The sequence below is a fragment of the Pipistrellus kuhlii genome, unplaced genomic scaffold (assembly GCF_014108245.1).
Source record: "Pipistrellus kuhlii isolate mPipKuh1 unplaced genomic scaffold, mPipKuh1.p scaffold_m20_p_72, whole genome shotgun sequence".
NCBI lineage: Eukaryota > Metazoa > Chordata > Mammalia > Chiroptera > Vespertilionidae > Pipistrellus > Pipistrellus kuhlii.
Genome location: NW_023425576.1, coordinates 1 through 19448, shown reverse-complemented (window position 1 = coordinate 19448; position 19448 = coordinate 1). Strand labels below are relative to the sequence as shown.

Below are 19448 nucleotides of genomic sequence, written 5' to 3'. Positions count from 1 at the left end.
GATGATGACGTTCAGCGCAGCGGAGAGGACTGGGGGAAAGGTGAAAGGCTTAGCCAAAGGACACAGATGCATGAGCTATAGACACAGAAAACGGGGTGCTGATGGTCACAGGGAGGGGAACGTGGGGGGCTTGGTAGAGGTAGGCCAAGGGGTGGGGGTGGAAAAAGATAGACTCAAAGTGAAGGGGTGGAAAATAGCATCCAGAGGAAAACAGGTAGTATAACTATATCAGACAAAATAGATTTCAAGATAAGAAAGGTAACAAGAGACCAAGATGGATATTTCATAGTGATAAAGGGGACAAAACATCATAAAGATATATGTATGCACCCCACTAGGCAGTACCAAAATATATAAAGCAATCACTAACAGAACTAAAGGGAGAAACTGACAAAAATAAATTTATAGTAGGGAACCTGAATACCCCATTGACACTGATGGATTGATCATCCAAACAGGAAATCAATAAGGAAGTATCAGCCTTAAATGACGCATTAGATCAAATGGACATAATTGATATTTATCAAGTGTTTCATCATAGAACAGTAGGGAACATTCTCAACACAGACAAAAGTAGCCTCACTGGTTTAAGAAGATTGAGATCATACCAGGGATATTTTCCAACCACAATGCTTTTAAATGAGAAAATAAACTACAAAAAGAATGCGGAAAAGAACCACAAATATGTGGAGATTAAACAACCTGGTACTAAACAAAGACTGGGTCAAAGAAGAAATAGAAGATGACCTTCTTAGATGAGAATGACAACATAACATGAAGATTTGAGAGAGGCAGCAAAAGTGGATCTAAGAAGGAAGTTTACAGCATTACAGACTTACCTCAAGAACAAGAGAAATCTCAAACAAATAACCTATAACATTTCACCTTGGGTAACTAGAAAAAGAAAAGTCAGTAGAAGGAAGGAAATAATAAAAATTAAAGCAGAACTAAACAAAACAGAGAAAAAGTACAGTAGGAAAATACATGCAACCAAGAACTGGTTCTTTGAACATAACACCAAGTTCTGGCCAGTGTTGCTAAATGGCTAGAGCGTTGGTCCTCACACCAATCACTGATCAAGGGCACATACTTGGGTTGCAGAGTATTGTAGACTTGCACACTTGAAAGTTAGCATAATGCTGTTAATCAGTCACCCCAGTAAATTGAATAAAAATAGCAAAAACAAAAAAAGGGACAGACACAAAGTTCACTATAAATTTTAATCCACGATATAAATGTTACCTAAAGACACGCTGCATATCTTGTGTTAGAAAATACACATAATGATCAAGTTCGGTTTTGTGAGTCCTTCAATGGCCCAGACTTCCCTCACGCCCAGCTCTGTAGCTGCTCAGCCACACCGTCACAGTGAAGTCTGTTCAAATGATGGCGACAGATGTACTGCTCACCAACCCAAAACACTCAGTTTGCACATTCATGAATGAATTCCCTGATGTAGAAGGAAATATAGGACTCCATGCTTATCATGGAATCGTGGATTCCTCTTCCAGTCTAACCAGGAAGCTAAGGATTGCTTAGTACAGGGGAAAACTTCCATCTGAATTAACTCAATGCAGTTACTTCTTAGGTGTGGTGTCACCAATGCAGAAAAAACCCCCACTTTTTTCTTGAGGCAAGAGCAAATGATCAGCACTGACGCGAAATTTGGCAAATCTGGTGGCTGTCAGCATTGCTTTATGATTTCTGAGGTAAAGGAAACTATAGTCGTAAGTAGAAGAAAAAGTTATTAACGTCCTCTTTTCAGAAGACTGACGAGTTCTCAAGGTTTCTTGGCATTCTGTAGAATAGCAAGAATGTCTAAACCTTCTTCAAATGCTTTAAGCTTGAAAATGATAGCTACATCATTCGGATGTTAGCCTCATTAGGTGACATTTCAAATGTATTTAAGTAACTGAGAAAAGGCTGTACAATTTGGGCTAGGGCTTATACATGTTTAAAATCCAATTTTCAGAACGCGCCTTAGGCAACATCACATAAAATTCATCTTTACATCTTTCTAGATGATGCCTGGCAGTCCACGCCTCTTTCCATGGGGCTCTCGGAAAGAAATGTGTGAGCAATGCAAATAGAAGTTTTCCTGGAAAAACCACACACCCACACACAGCCTCGGCAAGAGGGACATGGCCTCCTGAGCTCTCACGCCTCTGAAGATGCAGGGGAGGGAGAATGTAAACGCCCCCTTCTCGCCAGGAGACAGTCACCGGCTCTGTGTATGACACCCGGGTTCACTCCATGAGATGAGGATAAAATAGATGGCGAGGTTTTCATCTTCTATGACACAACTCAGTACCATTCCACCCAAGAGGGCAGAATGCTACCGAGAGAACTACACAGTGATTGGCAGACTGGCCTAAAATAATTAGGCTTTTAAATTTATAATTCCCTTTTAAAATTGTCATTTGACAACAGCTTCCATCTCGAACAGCAGGTAAAAAAAAAAAAAAAAAAAAAAAAAAAAAATGAGGTGCCATGCTGTATGAAAACATCCCAAGATAAAATAAAGTATAAAACCTGAAAATAACTTCAGTGCTATAGACATTTAGAAAGTTGTAATTATTAAAACTCTGGCTGTAAAGGTCTTAAGAACAGGTTCATCTCAAAACAATAGTTTATATACTTTGGGAAAAATAGGCATATTTCAAAGAACTTGAAGTCTGATTTAGATTCCATACCATCTCTAAGAAATTCCCCCCTGCAATGCTGTTGTGTCTTAAAGTGTCTCGTATTCCCTTTGCCAGCAATTGCTTCTTTATGTGGAAATGAAGCTTTGTTTGTTCATTAATTTCCGGTATATCCCGTCGGGTTTGGCAAGCAGCTCTTCATGTTTCCCACACTCGATGATTTTCCCTCGGTCCAGAACAGCCACCATGTTAGCGTTCTTGATGGTGGACAGACGATGGGCAATGATCAGTACGGTTCTTCCTTCCATGAGCCGGTCTAGAGCTTCCTGCACCAGGTACTCGTTCTCAGCATCCAATGCGCTTGAGCGAGAAAGCAAAGACGTCAGGGCCGGGCAGACCGAGGCCCATGTGTTCACTTTACACACACACACACACTCACAGACACACAGCGGCCCTGCGCTAGCAGTGGGTGTTCACTAGGGTCAAGGTCACTTTTCGGGCCTACATGACATATCTCCTAGTCTAACCAGACTATCAAACAGGAAGCGGGGCCTCTACATTCCCGCAGAACCTGTCACAGAGGTAGAAGCCGGTGGCAGTGATCAGGAATGCATCACACACGTGTCTGAACTGGAGCTCCAGCCCTCCCTCCTGCTCAGCCAGCCCCTGCCTCCCGCCGTCACTCACTCGGACTCTCTCTTTAAAGCAGGGACGGGGCCCTGGCAGCGGAACACTGGGACATACGAAGCTGAGTCTTTGGAAAAGGAACGTTTGCTTTATACAGTCACACAGCGCTCAGACAGCCTCACCTGGTTGCTTCATCCAGGAGGAGGATTCTGGGATTCTAAAGAAGGACAACCATGGAAAAGAAAACATATTTTTATTAGAAAAACACCCACTCCCAGGAATGAAGACAAAGGAAGTACGGTGCATGATACAACACGAATGAAGCTTGAAAACCTTCTGCTCAGTGAGTGAGTCAGATGCGAAAACAGAACCACCGCCCCCGGGGCCGCAGGCTCACCTTCAGCAGCGCCCGGGCGATGGCGATCCGCTGCTTCTGCCCACCTGAGAACGACAAGGGGGTTTAGTGCGCAGCCCGAACAACAGGCCTGGGAACGGGCTTCCTAAGAAGGACTTCTTCCAGGCAGTCCTCGCTGACACGGATGGCAGGACCGAAACCTGTTTTAAAATACACTCCCTCCTCATTAACCTCAAAATTCATAGTGACAAACATTATCCTAGCTGCCCAGGCATTTTTCCTTTCCCTTCCCTTTTCTTCCCTTCCCTTCCCTTTCCCCTTCTCTTTTCCTCACCCGAGGATATTTTTTCCATTGATTTTAAGAGAGAGTGGAAAGGAGAGCAAGATACACCGATGTGAGAGACACACATCGATTGATTGCCTCCTGCATGCCCCCAACCAGGGCCAGAAGTCTGGAATCAAACCCAGGACCCTTCAGTCTGCAGGCCGATGCTCTATCCACTGAGCCAAGCCAGCTAGGACTGTGCCAGGCATTTTCTAAATGCACTACATGTACTATCTCATTTAATCTTAAAAATCCTATGAAGTAGATGCTATTTCTATTCCCTTTGCACTGGGCACAGGAGAAGCTGTGCGAGCTGGTGCGTGGCAGAGCTGAGGTCTGCACCTGCAGAGGAAGGGCCAGCAGGGGGGCAGGGGCCCAGTGCCCACCAATTTCTCAGCAGAACATGCAGAGGATGGGAGCAAAGGGCATGGGAGGTGCTGGGCCTGCCACCCATGGTTCCACCTCAGAGCGTCACCCGACCCTTCCTTCCTCCCTCAGGTCATTCTCTTCCCCGGCCCAGAGAAGAAACTGGGACATACAGTGGTTTGTGTGCACGTATGAAACTGGAGGTAACAGAATAAACCACGCTAACCCCCCATTTTTAGCCCTGGCCGGTGTGGCTCAGTGGATAGAGCATCGACCTGTGGACTGAAGGATCCCGGGTTCGATTCTGGTCAAGGGCACATGCCTGGGTTATAGGCTCCATCCCCAGTGTGGGGCGTGCAGAAGGCAGTGATCCGAGATTCTCATCACTGATGTTTCTCTCCCTTTGCCCTTCCCCCTTCCTCTCCGAAATCAATAAAAACACATTTGAAAACAGAACGGCAGGCACCTGAGAGGAGGACGCCCTTCTCGCCGACCACCGTGCTGAACCCCTGCGGGAAGCTGCGGATGAACCCAGTGGCGTTGGCGACTTCCGCCACCTTCTCCACCTGCTCGGCGGTCACCGCAGAGGGGTCATCTGCCCCGTACGCAATGTTCTCAGCGATGGAGCAAGAAAACAAAATTGGTTCCTGCAAAATGGAAGTGGGACTTGCTTATCTCACATTTCAAGACAGACTTCACACGCCTGGAGACCGCGGAGCTCACTCAGCACAGCACTTAGATCTCAGAGACTATTCAGCTGCCCCCAACAGCTCACGCTTTCTTGGCTCCACTTCTTCATTCCTCATAAATCACCCAGCAGCACTGACCTCATCATCTGTAGCTCCCACCCCCTTGCAGGGAGCGAGATCCCAAGGCAGAGGCCTGCACAGCGCTCAGCACACAGTAGGCGCTTCATAAATGCAAGCTCCCTCTTCTCGGGAGTCGTGAGGCCCTGGGAGGCCACAGCCCCTCTGCATTTTCCGCGACCTGCCTTCCACCGAGGACATTGCTTTTTAACATGTACGCAACCAGCCCTGGCTGGTTCGGCTCAGTGGATAGAGCATCGGCCTGCGGACTGAAGGGTTCTGGGTACGATTCCAGTCCAGGGCACATGCCCAGGTTGCGGGCTCCATCCCCAATGTGGGGCGTGCAGGGGGCAGCTGATCCACAATTCCCTCTCATCATTGATGCTTCTCTCTCTCCCTTCCTCTCTGAAATCAAATGAAAATGTATTGCAAAAATAAATAAAAAATAAATTAAAAAAAAGTCAGTGCTTCAACGGGTTAGAGTGCGTGAGGTCCTGAGAAACAGCACTGTTTACAAACCTATGCCCCCTGCCACGGGCGACCAGCTCAGTGCGTCTGGAAGCCGCCTCTCCTCCTTCCCCGAACTGTCCCTCCTTTGCTAAACTCACGACCAAGCAAAGAGCGAGCGACCAAAGCAGCTTTAAGAGAAAAACACCATAAAAGCCACCCCTTCCTCCTACCTGACTGACGGTCCCGATCTTGGATCTCAGCCAGACTGGGTTCAGCTGGCGGATGTCACGACCGTCCAGACTGATGGCCCCTGTAGGGGAAGGAAAGCACTGGTCACGGGGCTGCCCACGCGCGTAAACACAGTCTGGTGGGGAGGTTCCAGGCCAGTCTCGGGAGCATTTTGAAGTGGAAAGAAGTTTGCATCCCAGCTTTTTGCACAATGGAACGCTCTGGCAAGGCACAGGCGTGAGACAGCCCCGCTCGCCCTCCGCGGGGAGGACCCCTCACCTGACAGGGGGTCGTACAGCCGCAGCAGGAGTGAGACCACCGTGGACTTGCCAGAACCACTGGGGCCAACCAGCGCCGTGACGGACCCCGCGGGGATGGAGAGGCTGAAGTCCTGGAAGATGGGCACCTCCGGGCGGGCCGGGTAGGAGAAGTGCACGTTCCTGAACTCCAGAGCACCCTGGAAGCTCTTCTCGTTCAGGGTCAGCCCCTCTGAAACGGCAGACGGAGCATCCTCGCTCAGCGCGGTGAACGCAGCTCCCGCCTTCAGGCCGGGCAGGGAGCACACCTGTCGGCCCCACGGGGAAGGACCACACGCTGCAGACCCACCATTGAAAGGCAGCTCCGGCTTCCTCTCCAGCAGCTCCCAGAGGCGGCCCCCGGCGCCCAGGCCTTTCATCAGCTCCGAGTAGAACGAGCTCAGACCTGCGGGGAGAGGCGCACATCCGCCACTGGTGCGGGCCACAGCCGCCGGCTGCCCCATCCGCGGGGCGAGGTGACAGCGTGCGTTTCACATAAGACCTGCTGCTTTCGAAGAGGGACCTCAGGCAGCTGCCTGGGCTCCCAGGACCAGAACCCCCATCTCACACCCGCATTCTCCTTCAGCTCCTCCTCCTCAGATTTCACGGCTTTCTAATAAGGATTTGGTGGCTGGTCAGGGAGTTTACAAATACATATGGCCACACTCATCAACCGCTGAATTCAAAGCACAGAGCTACAGAGGAAATTCTGCCTAGCCCAAAGCATAACAACATAAACAAAACACATATAAGGTTATCCCATGCTTAAAGGGAAAACATTCTAGCACAGAGTTCTTTCAGGTGCTGAGAGAGGGGCCAACAGGAGAGTGAGTTTCCCTTTCAGACACTAGAACCCGGTTTTCCACGTGAACGGCCCACCCCTGGTTAGATCATATACCTCCGATGCTCAGTCCAACCCAGAAAGCGTACATGAGGAAGGAGGAGAGCTCCCCCACGGTCATGTGGGCGCTGCCCATCAGCAGCCCGCCTTTGTACAGCACGGAGAGCACGATCAGGTTCCCCGAGAGCCCGGTCTGCGAGGGAGGAAACACGGAAGTCAGGTGGGAGGCGAAGACCCAGACAGCAGACAGCAAGACCACGGCCTATGACCGCTTCCTGCATCTAACGGTCACAGCCAGGCTTCCCCAAGCTATTACGGTGCCCTCTGAATGTCAAACAAAGACGTACTTTCAACAGATTGCAATATCGAAAGAAATCATCTCATCAACACAGAAACCCAGAAGCTGAGTCACCCCTCAGGTTCCCATTCCACTCTTATCTGCTCAATTTGCAAAAGAAAAAAATAACATGAAGGATTCCTTTGCTCACTGGAGGCAGTGAGCACATGACTAACATGTGTGTTCACATAGTCTCCATGGCGGGCCAGGAGACTGGAACCCGGGATCTCTGATCCACCTTGACGGGTCAGATGTGGGGCTCTTGGGGGGTCTTCTCCAGGCCTGTCCCTCACCTGTTGAGTCCCAGCCTGTGAAGTTCTACCCAGACTGAGCGGGTTAGGAATCGCCTTCAGGGTGAGCTCCTAGCTCAGTGTCCCATGTGAGTTCACTGAGATCAGCTTTCGGGCATTTCCTTCTTGAAGTGCTGAGGGTGTGCTGGCCAACCCTCAGTGGGCTCCCACTGCTCGCATCAGAAGACGCGGGAACCTGTTCTAACAGATTGCTGGCCCCCCGTGTCGTTTCCGTTCGACAGGTCTGGAAGGAGCGGACAGTCTGCCCAGGGGACGCTGAGAACCAGTGCCTGATCCCACAGTGTCTGGTCTCCTTGCCCACTGCCTTCCTTCAATGCATTTACTGGTTTCTCCTCTTTCCAAAACATACTCTAAGGATGACAGCTCTTTGTCTAGAGGTAGAATGGACTCACGGTCTACTTATGGCCGGAGTTGCAGGATAGAAATCTCTCCCAGGGACGCCATCCTCCTTCTTCCTTCCCACACGATGCACTTACTGCTCCGAAGAAGCCGGCCCGAGCAATGGCCTCCTTCCTCGCCAGCTGCAGCACAAAGTCCACTTTGCTGGTGTATTTCTCGATTTCAGTCATCTCTTTCCCGAAAGCGCGGACAGTTCGGATGTTTCCGATGCGTTCCTCGGCTAGCTGGGAGAACAGAGACACGTCAGGGGGAGAGGGGCAAGGCCACATGTCAAGAGTTCTGGAGGTACAACTAACACAGAAATATATCTTCATGCAGAGAACAAGATTTATAAAAGGGACAGGTTCCAAGATATTAATAATGTTAATTGAGAGGCAGGCTTATGCGTGTTATTTTTTCCCTTCATATTTTCAAACAGAAACATAGATGGTTTTGCAATATAAAAATGTAACAATTATTTTTAATTTTTAAAGAAGACACTATGGGACAGCATTGCAAAGCTACCGTTATTCATTAATGGAGATCAGAGTGTCACCCAGAAGGTGTTTGGGAGATATGGTTAGCTTTTTTGTCCTGCAAGAAGTAGTGATGGGAAGAAGAAAGAAGTAGATCCAGTTATGTTGGATCTATTCTGACACGTGGCAGTAATGCAGTCTAGAAGGCAGAGTGTTTTAGTTCGGATGGAAGGAAAAGTGAGTAGTTTTTGCGAAGTCTGAGCACATTGCTCAGGGTCTGTCCCCACTCAGCGGGGACCGTGCCAAGGCGGGGCCTGTACCTGGGTGGCTTGTGCCAGGGAGTCCTGAGTGAGTTTGGTCAGTTTCCGCAGATAGCGTCCATACACCACGGCGAGGATGGATATTGGAGGCACCACACTCAGAACAAAGGTGGCCAGATGAGGCGAGACAAAAAACTGTCAGAAACAAAGCCAAAAGGTGTCTGTTACACAGAGAAGCAGGAACTCTCACACCCGTTGTAGGTGAGCGTGTGAGTGTGAGTGTGAGTTCCAATGAAGAGACGGCTGCACTGGTGGAACTTTTCATAAAACCCACGAATACTGAGGTGCCACACAGGAGCCACGTGACCAAGAGCTGCTGCAGACAGGGCGGGAGCCTTTGACCCCGCTGTCTGCACCAGGGGGTCCAACGACAGAGAAGGGGAGCAGGGCGGGAGTGAGGGAGAGGCCCGCTCTGCTCACGCTGCGGGACCACGGCAGGATCCTGTGCCCAGAGCCACGGTCCCACCGAAATGACCAAGACGGCACAGAGACCAAACACACCGCGTCCTGTGACGGGCAGACGCGTGACGGGCGGGAGACATAAACGACAAGGGTAAGCAGCGTTACAGCGTTTCCCTGGCTCAGTGGCCGGAAGCATGTGGATCTGACAGCTGGTCAGGCTCAGAGGGGAACCAGCTGACCTCCAGAAGTAGCCTGGGGGGGGCGGTGTTCCTGTCAATCCTGCAATTTGTAGATTTTTAAAAAATATATATTTTATTGATTTTTCACAGAGAGGGATAGAGTGAGAAACATCGATGAGAGAGAATCATCGACCAGCTGCCTCCTGCACACGCCCTACTGGGGACATGCCCGCAACCAATGTACATGCCCTTGACCGGAATCGAACCCAGGACCCCTCAGTCCACAGGCCGATGCTCTATCCACTGAGCCAAACCCGTTTCGGCTGTAGATTGTATCCTAAATGGCACTAGCACCTCTTCAGCAAATTACTGAAGCCTACCAAATCTCAATTGCACAGAAAATAGAATCAAAACAAGGCTCTTCTAAAATGCTGAGAAAAAGGAGCAGACTGCAGTGTGAAGTAATGGACAGAACAATCGTTCGTTCATTCATTCATTTGTTCATTCATTCATTCATTCATTCACTCACTCATTCAGAGGGGGCCGACCTACCATCATGCCAATCCCGACGGAGGCCTGGGCCCCGGCCCGGAGCCCGTCCGAGAGGTTTTCCGTCACCGAGCGGCCCAGGAGCGCGGTGTCCGAGGACAGGCGGTTGACCAGCTCGCCCGTGCGCGTCTTGTCGAAGAAAGCCACCTCCTGCCTCAGGACGGAGGAGAACAAGGAGGCTCGCAGCCGGTTCACGATGCGCTGCCCTGCACAAGCCAGCGGGGGAGGGCCGCGTCAGCCCGAGGTCACCGCCTCTCCGCCGGCAGCCTCCGAGCCTGGGCTGCTGCCCTGTTGACCCCTGGGGACACTCGCCCGGGCCCTGGCAGCTGGGCAGGAAGCTGCCGGGAAGGGGCATTAGTCTCCCTTAGCCAGTGCAGCCTGGAGACGGAGGAGAGGCTGCAGGGACCGTGTAAACACTACGGGACCGAGAGATCCTTAGACTATTTACACAGACGTTTTACTCCAGTGACTGCTCGAAGGCTACCTGTGTCCCCTCCCCGGCAACCTTTTCCGTATTGAACTTCCAAATGGCAATGACTGGTTAATTATCCACCGGGTATTTATTTTATCAGCTAAATGGCAAGCGACCGACGTAGAGCCGGGCGTCCGGGCGCTGTCATGACTGTGGCGGTCGCCCAGCTCCCCCTGGAGGGAGGCCCCGTGCCAGCCTCCAACCTCCCGGGAGACAGACGGCTGCTCCGGCCCAGCCCAATCCAAGTCACGCAGAAGAGGCTGAGGAGAGGCGCGGAGCTAACATAAGCCACGGCTCCTTAAGCCGTAAGTCCCTACTGATTGCTGTTGATTTTTTGAATATATTTGTATTGATGTCAGAGAGGAAGGGAGGGAGAGAGTGAGTGAAACATCAATGATAAGAGAGAATCACTGATTGGCTGCCTCCTGCACGCCCCACCCTGGGGATCGAGCCCACAACCTGGGCCGGGAATCAAACTGGGACCTCGTGGTTCATAGGTTGACGCTCAACCTCTGAGCCACACTGGCCAGCCCCCCTACTGAATGTGATGCAGAGAGAGAAGCCCGGACCCGCAGCACACGACACCCACGTGGCTGCCCTCGGGGCTCCCGGGCGCGGGGCGCTGACCTGAGGTTTGCATGAGGTAGACACGGACAGCGTTGGCCGCCGCTCCGCACAGGAACACGCCGCTGAGGGTCAGGCAGAGGCGGGTGAGGCTGCTGGTGTAGTCCCCGGCGGGGTTGGTGTAAATGACGTCGATGATCTTCCCCAGGAAGAAGGGCGCCGACATGGTGATGACGCTGGACACGGCCAGGAAGCCGACCGCGGCTGCAAGACACGGGCAGCGCTCAGCTCACGGCCGCAGGGAACGGTCGTCCCTCCAGCTCCCGGACCGACCGCAGGAAGAACCCATGGGTCTTGGGACAGAACCAGTAGGGTGGACCATGCTCTGCGTCACCCTAACCTGACCCCCTACCCCCTCACTAGAACCCCAGGACTACCGCCAGCCCCTCCTTCCTGCCTCTTGACCTGGGTGTTCGTCTCAGATGGCATTTTTTCCTACATTCATGCTACCCTTTGCCACGCCTTGGCATCTAACTGTATCCTAGTTTCTAGCTCCAATTATGCAGGGAAAGCTCTTGATGAGTCTAGAATGCCCACACGTTAAGTCAGCGTGGGAAGGCAGTAACAGGTAACAGGCCTTCGTCACACACGGGACAAGCATGGAGGCCGGGCAGGGAAGGAAGTGAAGACATGAGGGGCTGAGAGACGAGCAGGAAGTGGAGGATGTCGGGAGCTGGGCAGGTTCACAGAGGACTCGGCAGAACAGAGGCCTGAGTCCTGGCAGGTCTGGCGCAAGGCCCAACCGTGAGCGTGTGCCAGGGAGCGAGGCGCCTGTGCCACACTGGACTCCAGCACCCGCAGGCATGTCAGGGGAGCCGGGCCATGGAACGTAACATGTTCTGTCACACTGAAAAGAGCATGCCTGCCATGCTGTCTTCATGGCAGGGTCAATGGGGGGATGGGGGGAGAAGAGGGCATATACTAGTAAGAAAGGATTTTTAACAAAGATTTCTTTTTCAACAATAAAGATTTAAAAAAAAAGAGAGAGTAAAGGAATAGGTAAAATTAATTCTAGCAATACATTGACCCAAATATTTGACCCAAACTATCCAACAATATGGATCATGATAAAAAGTATCAATATGTAATCCAACAACATGTAATCAAGATAAAAGTATCGATACTTTACTTTCTTTCATACTAAGTCCTTTCCAAATCTCGTGTGTATTCTACACTTGAAGCAATGCACCGAATGTCAATGTTCTCTTTGAAGTACGGGGTTTCCCGGCAGGCAGACACGCCTGGGCGCAGCTGCAGTGTCCTGGCCAGCACCCACAGCCTGTCCATTTTGGTCCCTTCCTGGTCTGTCTTCATAAAACCTAACTACAGATGCAGCCAGAGCTCCTGGCGGCCATTGGGTTCCAAGAACGGTCCTAATCTAAGGCCACACACACAGCTCTTATCGGGAATTAAAGCGAGAGGCGCCCTCCCAGGCCTCCCCCACACCCCGCCCCCACAGTTCCCCAATGCACATGGGGGTGGAGGGTGGAGGGGATGTACCTTCCCCAGGGTGACTAGGAACCGGCCTGGGAAGTGTGGGAAGGCAGCTGCTCTGCACACCTCGGCCATCACCCCAAGGGCCTCCGGCTGGCAGCCCCGTTAGAATCTCCCAGGAGCCCATTGAAGGCCCAACTCGATGCCCCTGTTCGCCGCCCAGCTCCCCTATCGCCCAGGTGCAGCCGATGGCTCCTATCCCGTCAGCCCACACGGGAGCCCCGCATCTGAGCTGCCGGCCCAGGAGATAAGATGAGGGGCTGTCAGTGGGAAATGCCGAGGGCCACAGCTGCAGAGAGATAGCTGCGCATCCATCCCTACGCCCGGGGCGACGGGGTGGGGGCAGAGGGCAGGGCAGGGAAGTCATGCGAACACGTCTCTGCACGCATCTGCAACATGTCAGACAGGAGGTCCCGGTACAAATGACTTAAGATCAAAGTGTCCTGGCCAGGCAGCTCAGGTGGCAATTTCACAAATCGCTGCAAACGGTTGAAAATACCGTTATTCAAGTGGGTAGCTGAATTTTTTAAATAGTTTAAAAAAAAATATTTGTTTCTCTAAAAGTTAACACATGGATAGTGGAATTCCTTCTCTTCAACTGAGTTTTCTTTGGTCTCTCGATTAAAAAGCAGACACACACACACACACACACACACACACACAACTGCTCTCTATCTCCAGCACCTGAAGGGCATGTTTCAACCTCCGGCACTGCTCTCAGGAAGATAAGTTACAAACTGATGATGACCCCTCACTTCCTCTGCACCCCACTAATGCTGGCACCCAGGCTGGCCCAAGAGATCTTATCGGGTGAGTTCCCAGGAAACCAGATGTCCTAATGAGGGTTTTTTGTCAGATTGCCTCATAAGATACCGCATGTATTTATTATCTGTTTAAAAATATTTTTTTAATTGGTGTATAACGCAATTTACTTCCTCAAATTCTGTGTTCATAGTTATTCAAGGTGGCATATCAACAAAGCTTTCCTTCTTTAAATAAAAGGAGGTACAGCTCTTGCTGTGGCTAGGGCTGTCTTAACATATCAGCATGGCAGGTGTGGGAACCAGAAAACCGTCCTGACATCGAATACCTCAGAGACAAAATAAAACCGGGTTTCCGTATGCTTGCTCCACGCTGCATGGAGAAAGGGGCCACCCCCTGGAGGGCTCAGGGGCTCAGTTAGGCCTCACCCTGGGCCTGGTCCCACCGGCATGTATTCCATCGGCCCCACGCTGAGAACTGGAGGGGGGCAGAGGAGTGGGACGGCCACTCGCCCAAGCAGCTCAGTCCAGGAGCTCCTTGTTTCAAAACTTTCCCTTTTTAAAAAAATACTTTTATTGATTTCAGAGAGGAAGAGGGAGAGAGAGAGAAAAGCATCCATGATGAGAGAGAATCATGGATCGGCTGCCTCCTGCACGCCCCAAACTAGAGATCGAACCCGCAGCCCGGGCATGTGCCCTGACCGGGAATCGAACCGTGGCCTCCTGGTTCCTAGGTCGATGTTCTAACCACTGAGCAACGCCGGCTTGGCAAAAGGATCTTTCTCTCTATCAAAGCCTACACGGGACCAAGTGAGGAACGAACCTTCTTTGCCCCCAAGCTTTGACAGGGGGAGGTAATGTTCCCCCGGGGACTGCCTGCTCCCCAGCACCAAGCCCCAAGTCACCAGCCGCTGTTTGGAGGCCCCTTGCTACGGCAATGGTTTTGCAGTAAAGAATGTGGGGTGCTCAGCCATTTCAAGTGTCTCCCCAAAAGCCTCACAGGCCTCTTTCCAAGCCCTCAGCACAGACGCACTTGCATGTCTAGTCATGTGATCATTTCACTCATGGGAAGTCCCAGCAGGGACAGAAACCGAGTTTCTCTCCAAGGAAACCCACAACTAAACAAATGAAGATTTTTGCCCAACCAGCATGGCTCAGTGGCTGAGCCTCGACCTGCCAATCAGAAGGTCACGGTTCGATTCCCCGGGTCTGGTTTGCTGGCTCAAATCCCAAAGATTCTCTCTCATTCATGTTTCTATTTCTCTCTCCCTCTCCCCTCCTCTGTGAAATCAACTTTTAAAAAGGAAAGAAAAGAAAGATTTAGAGAAACCTAAAAAAATGTGCATTTAAAGCTTTCTCTAATTAATGCCTAAAAAACGAGGAGCTAAAGAAAATTGTCTTATCTGGATTTTGTTTCCTAAAAGTGTTCATTCTCTTTATAAAAATTACTTTTGATTTAGTTGGGTTGTGACCTATCGTTTCTCAAAACGTCTGGAGTTTACTGATATATCTTTTATTTTGTTGTTAATCCTCACCTGAGGATATTGTCCCATTAATTTTGAGAGTGAGAGAGACAGACATTGATTCATTGGCTGCCTTTACCTAAGCCACATCCATAGCTGGGGATCCAGAGCCTGCAACCGAGGTACCTGTCACTGACCAGAATCGAACCCGGGACCCTTCAGTCCCCCGGACCCACGCTCTTTCCGCTGAGCCAAACCGGCCAGGGCAAAACTTCTCGAGTTTATATACATCAGTCAGCCGGGCCAGGTTTGAATGCTCTGAAAATAGCAAAGCAACTCCCTCCCCATCACCCCAGGGGCAAAAAGCAGTGGGCCTAATGGGAAAGGCTTAGATGGTTCCACTTCACCTGGCCAAAACCCACTGCTCTAGTAACCCTGCCTAAATAAAGCAAGTCAGTGTGAGCGCGTAATACAAAGCAGGTATGTTTTTGGCTCGAGTTTTAATTTGTAAAAATAAGAGATGGGAGCTCTAATCGGTTTGGCTCAGTGGATAAAGCCTGCGGACTCAGGGGTCCCAGGTTCGATTCCGGTCAAGGGCATATACCTTGGTTGCTGGGCACATCCCCAGCAGGGAGTGTGCAAGAGGCAGCTGATCAATGTTTCCCTCTCATGGATGTTTCTAACTCTCTATCCCTCTCTTCCTCTCTGTAAAAAAATCAACAAAATATGTTTTTTTTAAAAAGAGAGAGATGGGGAGGACGGGGAAACCCGGCTGATTCGCAGAATGCTGGCAGCGCCCAAGAGCGGCAGACCCGACTTTCTAGGTAGACACCACGCCGCGCTCCTCGGATAACGAACAAACCATCGTAAAGCGAATCCTAAAGCTAACCGGACGCCGCTGTGGGTTGAGTGGTTCCGTCCAGCGCTTCTGGGTTCAAAACCCCAAGGAAGAGGTCACCCTGTCCTCGCGGGGCTGCAAGGGCAGGGTCTCCGCTCGGGGGCCGGGACCCCGCGCCGGGGAAGGTGCACCGGCGGGCGGCGGGGGCGGGAAGGGCACGGGGAGCCCTACCTGCCAGTCTCCGGCGCTCGGGGTACGCCAGCCCCAGCAGCTTCTGTGCCTCCGAGCGCCCGGCCGCCGCGGGGCGCAGCGGAGAGTCGTCCCTCGGAGCCACCGCGGCCTCAGGCACCGCCGGTCCGCGCCGCCAGGCCTCGCCCCCCGCGCGGGCGCCGCCGGCTGGGCCGCCGGAGAGCAGGGCGCGCGGGAGGCTGGGGGCTCCGGGGGGCCGCGCCCGCAGCAGCAGGAGCCGCGCCAGACCCGCTCCGCCGCCGGGACCCCCGCCGGGACCCCCGCCCGGGCAGCTGCTCGCCCAGCAGCGCAGGCTGCGCGCGGCTCCCGCACCTCCAAGGGGGCCGGGCCCGGCGCACCAGAGCCGCGGGGGCCCCAGGCCGGTCGGCAGCGGCCGGGACACGGGGGCGCGGGCGGCCGGGGTCCACGCGAAGGTGAGCGGGCCCCGCCTCACGAGCAGGCGCAGCGGCCAGGCGAGCGGCCCGCGCATGGCGCCGCGTCCGAGTGGAGTGTCTGCGCCCGCCCGGCCGGCCCCGCGCGCACGGAGCCCGAGGACCCTCCCGGCCCGGCCGAGCGGAGGGCGTGCACTCCGCGCCGCCCGCCGCCCCGCCCGCTGTCACCCGCCGTCACCCGCCGCATCGGGCCGGCGCCCCAGGCGCCCGCCCCGGGCCGCGCCCCTCGGCCACACCCGCCCTCCGACCGACCCGGGCGCCCTCCTCGCAGCGCCCCCCACCGGGCAGCCGAGGGCCGGCCCGCCGCCTGCCGCCCGCGCGGGCTGGGACCCGGCCCGGAAGTGATGAGCACCGCCACGCCTGCGCACTGGCGCGCAGGGAGCTTTTTTCACGCTCTTCCGTCCACTCTGTTCAGAACCTGGAGCGGCGCGAGCCCTTTCTCACGCCGGCGGAAGGGGCGGGGCGGAGCGCGCAGGCGCGATCACAGGACGCCGGGCGTGAGGATGCGGCTGCAGGACAGCGAGCTGGCTGGGCTGGGCGTACAGCAAGTCCGGTCCTCGGGGGCCCAGCGGGAACGGGTCCTGTCACCCTGTGTCCCAGGGCGGAGCCGAGGCGCAGAGACATTGCTGGAGGGAGCCTCGCTGCGGGGCGGCTCCGTTCTGAAAGGCATTGTGGATGGAGGAGGTGGTTGGCGAAGACATCAGTTTATAACCTGAGCTCAAGTGCAAACGCACATGTGGTCCAGGCACTCTGGACCACATGGAGACCAAGCCGAGTGCCATGTGTGTTAACACGCGCGCCAGGAAAGCTGGAGGAGGCCTCGTGGTGGGCGCCTCTGTAAGCTGAGGGGTGGTCGCGGGGCCCGCTGCTTCCCCGCTGGTTCTTATTTCAGGATCGTGATTGAGGCTGGGGGGGATAGCGGTTCTAGTAATGCGAATTACTATTCCCACTCGAAAATAAGGATAACGTCTCACTACCTTTTTTAGAAATTAGGACAAAATTGCCCGGCTGGCATTGCTCAGAGGTTGAGCATCGATCTATGAACCTGGAGGTCAGGATTCGATTTCCGGCCAGGGCACGTGCCGGGGTTGTGGGCTCGATTCCCAGTGGGGCGTGCATGTTTCTCTCTTGCTTCCTCCCTCTCCGCCCCCCCCCCCCTCTCTCTCTCAAGTCAATAAAAACATACTTTAAAAAATTGGCCACTGAGAAGAGCAAGAAATCTTCTAAGGTGTGCTTGGAGAAAAAAGAAGCAAAGCACTTAGATATGAATGGGTTTGTAGTAAAAAAATAAAAGAAATGGGACAGCAAAGCCAGGGAAGGTTGTGTGTTAATTCTGAGGCAGCAAACAGAACTTCAAATCCTGCCCCCAGAAAGACAGATCCCTTGGCCGAGGCATGGTTGTGCCAAGCAGTGAAATCTGGCCCTCCGTGAATAGAGGCTTCCTAGGTTTGTTTAGTGGCCGACAGGTGTCAAGTTCAGAAGGAACTTCTTTGGATGGAAACTTGAGAGCAGCTGGGATTACTCCCAGGTCAGTTCCACCTGTGGGTTCTTGTCTTCTCTAAGGGTGACAAAGGAGCTCATGGGGACAGCGGCACCGGAAGGAGGCAAACAGCCTCGCCAGCCCGTGGCCCGGCCATAGAGTGAACGGACACATTTCCAAAACATGCAACTGAATGCCAAGTTGAAGTACAGACTAAAGGTTTTAATCCATATACTTAAATACCAATCTGGGCAACAGCAAAATGAGAAGCCTACATACTCAAAAAAAATACCTTTTTTTTTTTTATACAACCAAGACATTTTTTCTTTTTAAATACAGGAATGAAACAAAGGAAAAACTAGTCTCCTTAGAAGCTAGACCTTGAATTTAAAAACTTCTCACTGTTTCCTGTTTTCTCTGTTCAGGACTTTCCTTGGTAATTAATTCTCTTTCTTTCTTCCTTTCTGCCAGTCTATGCTAAAATTAAAATTTACAATCAGATTTACTGAGCCTGTCAGTGTTAAGATATTTCGACTATCCCCAACCCACCCCATATACACATCACAGATCTATCCTTGTGGTTCAAAATAACTGAATATTCTAAAGTTTCTTTATTCCAGAAAAATAAATTATATATAGCTTTTTTTTCTTTTTTCTTTAGACTTTCGGTTATTTTCAATACAAAATGGTAGCATCACCCACAGGACTGAGTGCTCTGAAGAGAAAATAAAACTGCAGAGAGCAACCTGGAGGGGGCGCCCACGTTCTCTGTACACCCTTGTGGACACACAGACAGTCGTCGTCCTGTCCCCCCCCCCCCACCCTCCCCCGCAATACTATTTCAAAGATTTTGGGGAGAAGGTTGAGGAGCGTTCTAGAAAGTTTGATGACCCCACAATAAAATGAGTTCACAAAAAGGAGAAGAAAAAAAAAAAGGCCAAATATGCAAATCATTAAGAGCTTCCATTGAAATCACAAAGTATATACATGATCGGGAAGGTGAAGAACGGCCCAGCCTATTTCTGTGTTTAATCAAACAAGTTCTGCATTAAAAATAACAAAACAAACGCAAAAGCTTCCGGATGATCGCTATTTCCACTTCGGAGAATGATTCGCTCCAACTGGAGAATTTCATTCTTTCCAGCAACACGCCGTGCAGTCCATCCAGCAGAGGGATTCCATTCCAGGCTTTTCCTGCAGGCCACGTGGAAGGTGATACTGCTTTAAGTTGCTAAAGGATCCTTCTTGCAATGTCTCAAATATATATATATATATATATATTTTAAATATATTTTATTGATTTTTTACAGAGAGGAAGGGAGAGAGATAGAGAGCTAGAAACGTCGATGAGAGAGAAACATCGACCAGCTGCCTCTTGCACACTCCCTACTGGGGATGTGCTCGCAACCAATGTACATGCCCCTGACCGGAATCGAACCCGGGACCCTTCAGTCCGCAGACCGACGCTCTACCACTGAGCCAAACCGGCTTCGGCTCAAATATATATATTTTTATCTATAAGAAACATGTCCTGTGAGTTAGCACCATGGGCTCAAGTAAAAAAAATGTGTTTGTTTTTTTGGCACAGAATTCTGGAGTCTCCCTCGACAATCTCCTGGCAGTTCCCGGGTCCTGGCCAGAAGAAAATCACGCGTCGGAAGTACACTGTGGAAATTCTGGCGTCACTGACATCTTGGACCGAGTCCTTTCCCTGGAAATGGTTCAATAAATTAGTTTGAGTTCATTCA

At 51.9% G+C, this 19448-nt stretch overlaps 1 protein-coding gene across 1 annotated transcript; it reads right to left on the bottom strand.

Moving 5' to 3' along the window:
* Positions 1 to 1202: 1202 nt before the first annotated feature.
* Positions 1203 to 16479, bottom strand: ABCB10 (ATP binding cassette subfamily B member 10). Its single transcript, XM_036422757.2, has 13 exons — positions 15772 to 16479; positions 10988 to 11188; positions 9892 to 10094; positions 8759 to 8893; positions 8061 to 8207; positions 6994 to 7129; positions 6406 to 6501; positions 6079 to 6288; positions 5802 to 5881; positions 4782 to 4962; positions 3667 to 3710; positions 3452 to 3486; positions 1203 to 3002 (listed from the first exon to the last, which is right to left on the bottom strand). Exons 1-13 carry the CDS (start codon positions 16256 to 16258, stop codon positions 2771 to 2773), a joined length of 2187 nt encoding a protein of 728 aa, XP_036278650.1. The 5' UTR covers positions 16259 to 16479; the 3' UTR covers positions 1203 to 2770.
* Positions 16480 to 19448: the final 2969 nt, after the last annotated feature.